Source organism: Harmonia axyridis, chromosome X (genome assembly GCF_914767665.1).
Source record: "Harmonia axyridis chromosome X, icHarAxyr1.1, whole genome shotgun sequence".
NCBI lineage: Eukaryota > Metazoa > Arthropoda > Insecta > Coleoptera > Coccinellidae > Harmonia > Harmonia axyridis.
In genome coordinates, this window is record NC_059508.1 from 7,817,995 (window position 1) to 7,830,681 (window position 12,687).

General features: G+C 34.9%; 1 protein-coding gene across 3 annotated transcripts in view; it reads left to right on the forward strand.

The window, feature by feature from the left end:
* The first annotated feature begins 11,551 nt into the window (after window positions 1-11,551).
* The window catches only part of LOC123685865 (hemicentin-1-like), a 318,649-nt gene continuing 317,513 nt past the window's right edge, over window positions 11,552-12,687 (forward strand). Inside the window, exon 1 of one of the 3 annotated variants that reach the window (XM_045625724.1) lies at window positions 11,552-11,893. In XM_045625724.1, coding sequence (XP_045481680.1) covers window positions 11,836-11,893 — 58 coding nt within the window. In that variant the 5' untranslated portion in view covers window positions 11,552-11,835. The remainder of the gene's footprint in view (window positions 11,894-12,687) is intronic. The other 2 variants (XM_045625726.1, XM_045625723.1) reach the window with 2 other exon arrangements.

Below are 12,687 nucleotides of genomic sequence, written 5' to 3' on the forward strand. Positions count from 1 at the left end.
GCAGTCCACTCAGCTGACTATCGATTGGACTCCGGAGTGAAATGATGAAGTCATGTTTCATCCATTGTCACATATCGACGCAAAAATTCAGGTTTATTGCAATTAAACAGCTTCAAACACTGCACACAATCTTTAACACGTGAATGAAATGATGTACACTTTCAGATGATATTTTCACAATGTTTGCTATTTCGATCAAATTCACTTTACGGTCATTCAAAATTATTTTGTGAACTTTTTCGATTTTTTCGTCGATGACAGCCTCTTTTGGGCGTATACTGCGTTCACCGTCTTCAGTGCTCATTTCACCACGTTTAAACTAAGCATACCAATCAATAATTGTTGGTTTTCCCAGTGCAGTCCCCGGAAACTCTTCATCAAGCCAAGATTTTGCTTCAAATGTATTTTTTCCCTTCAAAAAGCAATATTTGATCAGCACACGAAATTCTTTTGTTTCTGATCTTTTTCAAATAACGAACGTAGCCACACTCACAACGCAATATCCGAAAAACTTATGGTCGGACTGCTGTCAAATTCTGACACGTATCGTTTGAAGGTTGGTACTAACTAAAAATCATATGTATTTAATACCAGAACCACCATCTGTGCATCAGACCGGGGACTTTTCAATTGGCCTAATAGCCTCTGACACTAAGACAGAGTATAAGATTACCCAGTTGAATAAGTGACTTTGGGACATTCCTATTAAGAAATTGCTTTGAAAAAAGATGTGTCGGAATCACTAAGAATATATTATGTTTTCTTAATTTATATCATATAAACAAAAAAATTAGGAATACTTGGACAATATTTACGGTCTTGTTGTGCTATTATCTCCTGAAAATTTCTTATATACCTACCCTAATATCTGTACCGAATTCTATCGAAGCTGGACTGGTTAGTTAAACGTAAGACTGAAAACTTCACATTTGCGGTAGCACAATGTATATCGGGAAGTGCTAAAATTGTAATAAAATTCTTTACGACTGAATTTCATCAACAACAGAAAGCCAAATATTGAGTTTCCGGGAATTTAATGTTTCTATATGAGCATATTACACTGGGAATTTGAAAGAGCATAAATTTCTACGGAACCACTTAAGACAAACTTCGTATATTCACATCTATGTTTACAAAAATCGGATCAGTATACCGTAAAGTTGGGGATCCTAGGAAATTAACACATCTACAATTCTCAATTTTTTCCTCGTCAAATGTTTGATATCTTCATTATTATAACATTGGCAAAGGTACGTCATCTAAAACATAGTGAGGTTTCAAGTGCGTAGCACATGCCCACATGAAGTCTCAGTGTCGAGAAAATTATGAATTAATTTTTTTCTGAAAATTTCAGATTATTACCAATGATTCATGAAATAATGGACAAATTGCACAACTGAAAGCATTTTCGTGATCTACGTTGAATCAGTCGATTGAAAGGTACGATTCTCCCTTGAAGGCAGTTTCAGTTTTTTTTTTAGTTCTTCAAGATATGGAGATTTTTCCGATATGGAAAATTCTAGAAATATTTTTGGACAAAAAACTTTTTGGGAAATTTTACTCGAAATTTGGGAAAAAACAGTGAAAACTCAATCTCTATTCAAGAATGTTTATATCTCCTAAAATGAAAACGTTTTTCAGAGATAGAGTCCTGATCTGTAACATAGTAAGGTTTCAAGATCGTAGCTTATGACCAGAAGAAGTGGTAGCTTCGAGAAAATCGTCAAATATTTTTGAAAAATTTCAGATTTATACCTATAATACATCAAGTAATGGACTAATAGCTCCACTGCAAGCATTTTCCTGATCTTCGTAATCGAATCAATCAATAAAAAGTTACGATTTCCACATGAGGGAACTTTCAAATTTGTTTTTAATTTTTTAATTCCTAGAGAAAATTTTCGACACGAAAATTTCAAGGAAATTTTTGAAAAAACAGTAAAAAAGAAATCTCTATTCAAAAATCGTCATATCTCCTAAAATATTTGTCACAGTCCGCTCTAATGAAAATATTTTTCAGGGATCGAGTTTTGACTGTATCATAGTGGGGTTTCAAGTGCGTAGCTCAATCAGAAGAAGTGGCAGCCTCTAGAAAATTGTCAAATTTTCGTTAAAAATTTCAGATTTAAACCTATAATTCTTCAAGTGATGGACTTATAGCTCCACTGTAGCATTTTCGTGATCTACGTTATCGAATCAATCAATAAAAAGGTAAGATATTCCCATGAAAGATCTTTTGATTTTAAATTTTCTAAGGTAAGATAGGTATGGAAAATTCTGCAATAGCTTTTCGACAGAAAATTTTTCGGAGAAGTTAGAAATTCGTCTCATTTAGGATCGTCAATTCACCGATTTTCCATGGGCATTACAGTTTTGAGTAAATTTGAATTCGAAATTTGGGAAAAAACTGTTAAAATTGAATCTCTATTCGAGAATCGTTATATCTCCTAAACTATTCGTCACAGACCGCTCAAATGAAACGTTTTTCAGGGATCGAGTTCTAATCTGTATCACAGTGAGGTTTCAAATGCGTAGCTCATCTCCATAAGAAGTGACAGCTTCGAGAAAATTGTCAAATATTTGTTGAAAGTTTCAGATTTGAACCTTTAATTCTCAGAGTAAAGGACTAATAGCTCCACTGCAAGCATTTTCGTGGTCTACGTAATCGAATCAATCAATAAAAAGGTACGAACTTTCAATTTCTCCTAAATTTTTTAAGGTAAGATAGGTATGGAAAATTCTACAATAGTTTTTCGACAAAAAATATTTCGAAGAAGTTAAAAATTCGGCTTATGAAGAATCGTCAATTCTGACAATGCTCACCGATTTTTCATCGACCTCACAGTTTTGAGGAAATCTAAAATCGAAATTTCGGGAAAAACAGTAAAAATTTTATCTCTGTTCAAGAGTCGTTATCGGGATCGAAGGTTCTGTGAAAACAGCATTCTGATATTACCTTCAAATTGGCAAAAAGTAATGGAACAAAACGATACATATTTGACCTGAATCGTATCATTCTGACTATGCTAATCAAAGCCTTGTTCTTCATGCAAAAATAACGGATTTCTTTTTACTACAGCTTATATGTATATAACGATGGAGCCATGGTTGCAAATTGGCGAATGCGATGATGTAACGTCCAACGTTCATCATCAAGATCCGATGGACGTCAAGGATAATAGTTGATTGGGACATTTATTGTCAGATGTTTGACGGTTGAAGCGTTCATCCCACGGTTTATTTTGACAAACGGGCCTGTAATTTTTCTCGACTTTAAACGCATTCGAAGAGACTACAGTGGAAATTACGAACCGAATTGAACGAGCTTCGCTCTCGTTCATTCAGAATTCTTCTGGGAAATTTATTGCCGCATCTTTTCTGTGCTGATGAAAAACGCTGGTTGGCGGATTTTTCATCGTAAGGCCCCGCAAGAGAATCATTCAGTATTTTGATAACTTTGGAGAGTTTATATAAGCTTTCATTAGTGCTTTATATTCGAATCTCTTAATCAGGAGAACTTTCATTCGTTGACAATATTTATTGCCAGTTGGTGGTAATTAAGATTTCAAACTCCTAACCACAACCCAGCTACATTTCTTCCATAGAAATTAATAATGGATATCACTCAAGGATATTTTGATCGAATAATTCAATGAAGTGATTTTCCGTTCTTACATTAGAATACAAAAGGTATAAAATTTAATTGCTGGCTTGTTGTTATATTTGAAAAACTTACAAAAATTGACTACAATATTTAGGTAACCAAAATTGTTTACATGGAAAAACCTTCACGATTTTTTTCTCAAATGCAATCATTCATTCCTAGCTATAATAGCTTAAAATATAAATTAAAATTTCGACTGCTCCTTCTGGGTGTTGCAGTTACTAACTGACAAAAGTCAGTTGGTATATTCCGAAAACTGCAACGATTTTGCACGATTCAATTCATGTTACGCTACTCGAATTTTCAAAGACGTGGTAATTTGTCCATTCGTCGTGGCGATTGGTCGCCGATGAAGCGCCAACGGATGCGCGTATCTAGAGAAAGAAACAGAGAGAATTTTCTGGAAGATCTTCAAAATTTATCGAGACTTCAGGAAAGATACGTAACTTGTTTTAGATTTGAGCCATGTTCAATTTGAGATTTAGACTTTAATTTATTGGCGAGAATTGTGTCGGGATTCTCGCACCTCCCGTGGGATTGGAACGACAGAAACCTCTCTTGGGATTGGAAAATATCAAGAAGTACTTCCTTGAGATATAGAAGTTGGAAGAGTACGTACGTTGAACCACTTTAGTTCCTGAAACTGAGAGAACACCTGCGTAGTACTTGGCGATATTACATCAACTTCGCTGAAGGGGAATTAGACTAGTATAGCTTCCTTCAAAGATCTGGTGTTAAGAAGGCTGAAAATAATCTACAGAAGAGGTTCCATCCTAATAGCACAGTTATTCATTGAAAATCGATTTCAGTTAAGTTCTTATTTCAATATTATTTGCCCCATCTTTGTATATTTTAATTTTATTAAATTTGTAAAACCCTAGGTAGGAGTTTTGTCGCCAAACCACTCCTAGCAATCAGTATTTTGATAACTTTGTAAAGTTTATATAAGCTATCATTAGTGCCTTATATTCGAATATCTCAATCAGGGGAACGTTCATTCGTTGACAATATTTATTGTCAGTTAGTGGTAATTATGATTTCAAGCTCCCAACCACAACCCAGCTATACTCCTTCCATATAAATTAATAATGGATATCGTTCAAGGATATTTTGATCGAATAATTCAATGAATTGAAGTTCCGTTCTTACATTAGAATGCAAATGGTCTAAAATTTAATTGCACCGTAGAGAATAAATCTAGCTTAATGATACTTGCTAGCCCTAAGGCATTGCAATATGGGATTATTTTTCATTTTGATTGATTCATTAGTGGAAGTTCGTAGCTGAAAAGTTTCGAAGTAAAGTGAATCCTAAAGTAATTAGTCAAATAACCCTATCCATCAAAGAAAGCTAAATATCCTTGATAACTATGTTAATCAAGGTCGAATAGTGGTTAACGTGAACATGCAATGGTGCTAGGTACCATTAATTCCCCAGTTAAGGGACCCCTTACACACTATCTAATTATTCTAATCTTCGTAGCAACTCCGGCATACAGAGCTAGCTTTATTTATTCGCAAATTTGGTTTTAAAGCATAATCGCTTTACTTTGTTAGTTTGTTTTCATTCTTACGGTTTCAACAAAAATTAACGTTCCTGACACGAATATGTTTGGCTAGGAAATGCCTCGTTGTGAAATTCTGTAATGATGTGACATCTGTTCCTACAAGAGGAAGTTCACAGGGGGAGTCTGTTACGGGTCTTGTTTCATATATTACCAATAAATTCAAAAATTCGAAATTTTTTTTATTTAATAAAAAATGGAGGATATTTCATTCAATTGGTTTTTTCAAAGTGTAAAAACATCTGTCCAATTTATTATATACTTTGAGATCCACTATCAACCTTTCTCTCGAAAAAATAGAATTCACAAAAAACTTTTCGATGTGAATTCGTCTAAGAATGAGTATTTCCCTTAACAACATCTATGCAGACTTGAGTTCGATCTATATGAAACAGATTCTTGTTCCAAGGTAGACGTAGAGTTCTTTGCTAAGGTTGTAGTTGAGGTACCCTCAGCGGTTGACAATACCGTCTATACTTCAAACCTGTTGCAACTATTCGTCTCCGTGAGAATGATACTAAACTCCTAAGACATGTCTAATATCTCTTCGAATCCTGGTATGTTAACTTACAAACAAACTGCAACACCCAAAAGGAGCTGTTTAAATTTTCAATTTTTTTTTGGTAAAACAAAGATAGTATAGAAGGGAGTAAATGATTGCAAAGAAAAAAACGGAGGGTTTGTTTTTTTTTTTAATTTGTTAATAATGTGGTTGTCAACTCACTCCCAAACACGTCTCAGCATTGATGCAATAAGATGATCTATTTCTTCTTGAGGGAAAATATCCCAAGCTACCTGTAGTTCATGTCTCAGAGCCGCCAGAGTTCGTGGATGCTAGAGTAAATTTCCAAGTCCTTTACCCATGATGTCCCAAACATGCTCTATGGGCAAAGATCGAGGGATCTGGGCGGCCTTGGTAAAAGATTCACATGGGTCGCTTCGAAAAAGTTTAAACTGATTCTGACAACATAGGGTCGGGCATTATCTTGCTGAAACATTGGATTCAGGAGCCGGTTAGAGTAAGGAAGAACATATGGCTCCACTTTTTCTTGAAGGAAACGCAGTGCTTTCATGTTACCTCGAATAAAAACTAGAGTTGACCTAAACTTGCATGTGCAATAGCACCCCATACCATAACGCCTACTGTCCGGTGTACATGACGCTCAACATGAAACTGAGGTTCACGCCTTTCTCACCGACGTTGTATAACTCTTCTTCGGCCATCATGTGCTCCCAAGCAGAATTGAGATTCATCAGAAAAGACGACCTGATGCCATTCCACATTCCAATGTTGACATTCTCTGCACCACTGTAAAATCGTTGCTGGCTACTCAAGGGTCAGAGGTAACACAAGATGGGGTCGATTATGCTGCACTCCAAAAGACCTTATCCGGCGGTAAACCGTTCGGACAGTTACAGGATGGCTTTTTGACTGCATTTCAACAACAATGGCGATTAGAAATCGGAAGACGTCGGAGAACGTTTTGACCCGATACTTATACAACATATACTTGAAATTAAACAGCTCTTTCTGGCTGTTAAAGTTTCTTTGTCAGTTTGTATGGTTAGTAGATGCATAATCTGTTGAGTTTATCATTCCCATCGAATGACAGAATCTAATCTTCCATAATATAAGCTTCTACTAGCCACACACCTTTGAATCTGACCATTTCCAATTAAAACCAAAACTTGCACGGTTAATCGCATTTATGACTCTACGATTAATATGGGCAGTCAAAATCGTAAAACTCAAAACTCGAGAAAAAATAAGTAACGATTTGGAAAGAAAAACATTTCTGCAGAAACGCATGAAAATTGTTTGATAATGAAAAATTCCGCCATATGAGAATAAGGAGCATATTTGAAAGACAATACCATTCGTATGCTGAAAATGCTTGCCTTACCCTTGAAAGTTACAATTTCACATTAAGATTAATCTTCGTATTTCCTACAGAAAATGTAAATATATCCATTTCTGGAGTCGAATGACATCTGAATTTCGAACTCATGGAATTATCATATTTCCGAAACAACCTGAGCTTTATCCTATGCAAATATAATGTGAATTTTGACAAACATAGGTCATGTTCAGTATCATATGTCCGACATATATTTGCAATTACTGCTAGATTGAGGTTGCAAAGGGTCATCTCTTTAGGGAAAACGTTATGTTTGACCGAAAGTTGTCATAGAGAAATATTAATTCATTCAACGATGAAATGAGGATTTTGTATATTTCCTGAAGGATTGAATCGGATAATATCCGATAGAAAATGTATGGAAAGAGCATTTCTTTATATTTCAAATGAATCGATTATATTCTGTCATTCAATGCGAATGATTACCTCAACAGATTATGCATCTACTACCTATACCAACTGACAAAAAAGATGCAACACCCAGAAGGAAATGTTTAAATTTTAATTATTTTTGGTGAAACAAGGATATGCCTCTTGCAAGGAGTGAATGATTGAAATTTGGAGTAAAAAACGGATGGTTCACAATATTATTCAATGAATTTATCAATAATGTGTTTATCCATCACGATTATCTATACGAGTAAACTTCCAAAGACTTCTCGAGTCGACGGATTTCAGGATAGACGATTTCTGTTCATCTCGAAATAATTTTGGCCCTTTATCTGCATTTGTGGCTGACGTTATATGTCGCCTCAACTCCTGGCATTCGGCCTAATCTGAGATTCTTCTTCCCCGGACAGCAATGATGTGAATGTCCATAAGCGTAGTGACGAGTACTGCTCATGAACTACTTTTTGCACTGCTGAGCTAAGTTACAGGATGGCCTTGTTCTCTCAACCACTCACCAGCCAAAGATCTAGTTGTCGCAAATCGGTCTCTAATGGCCATAAGTCTGAGACGTCGATCTTGAACTTCGTTTGAGCCCCTTCGACGTCCAGTGCCTACTCTTCTTCGAATTTGGGCATTATCAAACCGTGCTTGACAACAAATCATAATAGAAGTTGGATTTCTGTTCGTACGGTTAGCGATTTCTCGACATGACAACTCCGCCTCAAGTAGACCAATAATTCAACCTGTTTCAAATTCCTATTGCTATACTATCAATGTTTTACCGAAAAAAAAAAATTAAAATTTGAACTGCTCCTTCTGGGTGTTGCAGTTACTAACTGACAAGACAAAGGTCATTTAGTATATTTCGAAAACAAAGATGAATCTTTCTACAGAAAAGGATAAAAAATTCAATTATTGAGAAAAAGTGTGTTTTTTGGTTGAGCCCAAGACATGTTGAGTGAACAAAAAGAATTATGATAGTAGAACCGGATTGGTAAAGCATATAGTGCATGAAGAACATGTTTTTTCGTTTGTTGTGGAAACTCCGTTGAATATTTCATTATCGATCTCACGTTCTTACAAAAATTTAATCACAACAATATATTGTTGATGTCGGATAATAATGTGTTGTGTGAGCAGCTCCCATAAAAGCTTTCGTAAAGATGAGGTATCAGGAAACTGGAGATATGAAAAAAGAACACCGAAGATTACCCAAGCAAGATTTCATTGGCCGGAGGCGACATGGAGAGAAATGGCCAAAATTAAGAAATCGTGATGGAAAAAAAAAATTTCCAACGTTCATTTTTCAGGCCGACAAGAATCCCCGATTTGAGTTGGATTAATTGATGGGAGCACGTCAGGGAGTGAAAAATGCTGCAAACTCTACAAAAAGGTTTCCTATTTCCACTTCAATTAAGGCAATATTCAAAATTTGCGGTGAACTTTTGGTTGATTATTTACATTATTAACCTTTGAATAGTGAAGCGAAAAAAAAATGAAACTTCTTGGAATCCTCATAGTTCACGTTTACCTATAAGTGATTCCCAGAAAAGTTCGTTCGATTTTCCACCCGAAGATTCGTATATATTTTGTGTGTATGGATCCATTGAAACTTTGGATATTATTGACACATACTGAAATGGATCCAGAGGGATATTAATTATTACAATATTCCAGAACCGGACTCATTCTTCCTCATTTGAATTGTTCAGGTTAAAAATATTATTGTGTTAGATTCCCAAAAGGAGCTTGGATTCAGCTTTAAATCGCGGTATCAATGAAAATTGCAACATCTTACATTTTTTTCCTACGACTGCTATGAAAAGTAGCGTATTCTTCATAGCTTACTCAATATCAAAACTATGTTTTGCTCATACTGTGGGAAATATTATTTCTCACGGCACTTTGCCCACACCTCGCTTGGTAGAACTATGAAATTGGGCTTTTGAGGCGTTTCTATGGAAACGAAATAAATTAGCACATGCTGTCAACGAAGACCATTTTGATTTGGATCAGGTCCATTACTTGAATTATTGAAATTTGTGCAGTTGTGGGAAAAGTATAGTATGCAACATGTGGAGAAAGTCCTTTTCTCACTCGTGTGTTTGCGGCACTCGCCTTTTAGGCTCGTGCCACAAACTTCCACACTCGCGAGAAAAGTTGGACTTTCCCTTTTTGTTGCACAATATACTATTTTTTCATGAATTTTTGAAATTTGACACAAAATAATTTGCTTACTGAGCCTCGTTTACTTCCCTCACAGCATAGTTTATTATGTTCCTTTTATACGCAGATGATAATTCTTCTCTTCCGTCAGATGTTCATCAGACTGGTTACTCTTTCAGAGGGAATTCCTTTGTTGAATAATGTAAATTGAACAAGCTTCATCTTAATTTTACCAAGTATCAGTCCATAACTTCCACTAGAAATATCGATATCTTCAACTAAAACTACTCCCTCGGCGTCTTCACTTTGTGTAGGGTATCCTCTGTGAAAGATTTGGGCATTTTATTCGATTCCAAGATGACTTTTGAAGAGTACATCTCCAATAGAGTAAAGAAATGTAACAGGCTAATGGGCTCCATTATAAGAACCTGCAAATCTTTCAGATCAACTGAACCTCTTAGTCTTATTATGCCTGTTTTTTTTTCAGCCGAATGAGTTTTTACAGTTGTGCCTGGAATCCTAAATACAAATGTGTATATAAAACGTCTAAAACATGTTCAAAATAAATTCGTTAGATTCGTAGAATACAAAAGTACGAACATCTACCCTTTAGGGGACATTTCACATCTGAGGATAAAATATTCTCTTGATACACTTGAATTATCAAGAACTCGCAGAGGTCTAGTGTTTCTTTTCAAACTCGTCCGGGAATAGATAGATTCCCCAGATCTTCTTAATCAGCTGAAATTCCACGTTCCTACATTTTATTTGAAAGATCAACCTCTTTTCAGGGTCCAAAATTACAGGATGAATTCAGGAGGAGACACCCCGTTGAAGAATGTGTTGGATGAATAACTTACATTCAAGAAAGATCGACATCTTCAATTGTTCCTTGAATTGTTTTAGGCAAACTTTGAAGAAATACTACAAATAGATTGTTCACTGTACGTATATCTTAGATATTTCTGTCATGTGTACATCTAGGTATGTAAATAAATATTGTCTATTTATCAAATAAGTCATTTTGATAACCCCAAAATTTTACAACAATATAGAACACAACCGATAAGTAATAACTAAATGAAATTTCAGTTGTCAGCATGTTTTCAGCATAGAAAATGTGTTTCAGGAATTCATATTTACCTTAGGGCATTTTTTTTCTGTTTCTTATTGTTGTTTCACTAATCAATTTTCTTTATATAGTGACAAATTCTTATCATCTACTAGACTTCCATTGTGTTTTCAAAAAACTTTTTATTCTTTTTACGAGATACCTCAACCTTGAATTAATTACATTTTTCGAATTCTCCAATTTCAAAAACTTATAAAGAAAGAATGTTAGATGTGACAACTTCAAGTGACACCGCATATTGAAGCTACATTTATGCTCTTTGTGTCTATTCCTTCACACTAATATTACTAAATACAAAAATTCCGAAACGTACGTCTGTCTTTATGTTTATTTAGATATTTAATTTGTTTACTCATTTCGTATAGTTTTAGTTGTTTAGAATTTTCTTTTGGTTGATTATTAATTTAGTCATTTTCAGTATTGGAATTATATTTCAAGACAAAAATGAACCGAATATATCAAAAAGATATTATTGTGAAGGAATAGACACAAAGTTGTAAATTTTTCGATATTTATATTGAATAATATTTGCCGATTTTTTATATTGAAAATTACGAGTTTCCGTTAGAGGTGACCAATGAAAATTTTGAATTTTTACCAGATAGCGCGGCCGTTCAAGCTGCTCTCAAAGGTCGATATCAATCCGTGTGGGGTAAGGGAACAGAAAATGTAGATGTCGCTGCCGAACAGTCAGCCTGTGGCATCGAGACGGCGACGCTCTTTCTGAATATACGTCAGTGTGGCGAGGAGACGCGTTAGAGTTACACTACTAAACGCAAGCGGAAGTTGCACAAACAAATCTGACGTTCGTGCACGCGGTTGTGACAAGAGAGCATCTTGCCTTCACGGCTTTTTTTTCTGCTAATACGAAAAGTTTCATCGAATTTTGTCGATTTAAGGAGATTTCCACGTATTTTCTCGAGTTCCTAATATTCGAAGAAAAAAAAAATTTTGTGATTTTTTTTAACTGATGTGAATGAAATAAAATACAAGTTTTATCATGTTTCGCACTTGGAATCACAACTTCTTGATGTTGTATCTTCTCATCACTAATACAGGTAAATTTAGTTTTATGATAAGAAAATAGTTGCGTATTGCAGATAAAAGTTTCGCGTTAATTCTCGTAAGAATCTTGTAAGTTTTTAAGCGCAAATCAAACATATCACCGAAAGTTTTTCAGCCACTTCCATATAATCCAGTAGCAAAACACTGACTTTTCAGTGTTATACCTGCGCTCACAAAAAGTTTTAAGCAGCTTTAATTGTTTCAATGAGGAAATTTCACGGACAATTTTTGAACTTAGAAAAAAATTTTTTTTTTCCTGATCGATGTGAATGAATATAAGTATAATTTATATCGTGTTTCGAACCCAACAGCTTACATTCTCGATGTTTCGTCGTTTAATCGTCAACACAGGTAAATTGCTTGTTTTAATTGAAATAGTTTTCTCGATGTTGGGAAGGCTCGTGATCAAGACTTGAAGGAAGACGGGTCAAAGATAATATCGAGGATAATATCAACCGATATTGCAGAAATATTTCAACAACGTGAATGCGTATGATTTAAGAATAAGTCAGGTTATTCAATTGACACTCAAAAAAACTTCATAACTTTTTTGTACTAATAATTTTTCGGCTGAAGTTTTCAATGCAGAAAACAAAACAAATGGAATGTTTCAATCAAATTTGATTCAATTCGAAAAGTTGATTGAACAATGATTGAATTGATTGAACAAACAGAAGAGGGAGAAAATACTCTAGGTCCATCTTGTGAATGTGTTCAAAATGTTTTCATTTCAGTTATTCTCAGAGAAAATGAGTTTGAATCTGTAACTACCTACTTCCGCAGATAA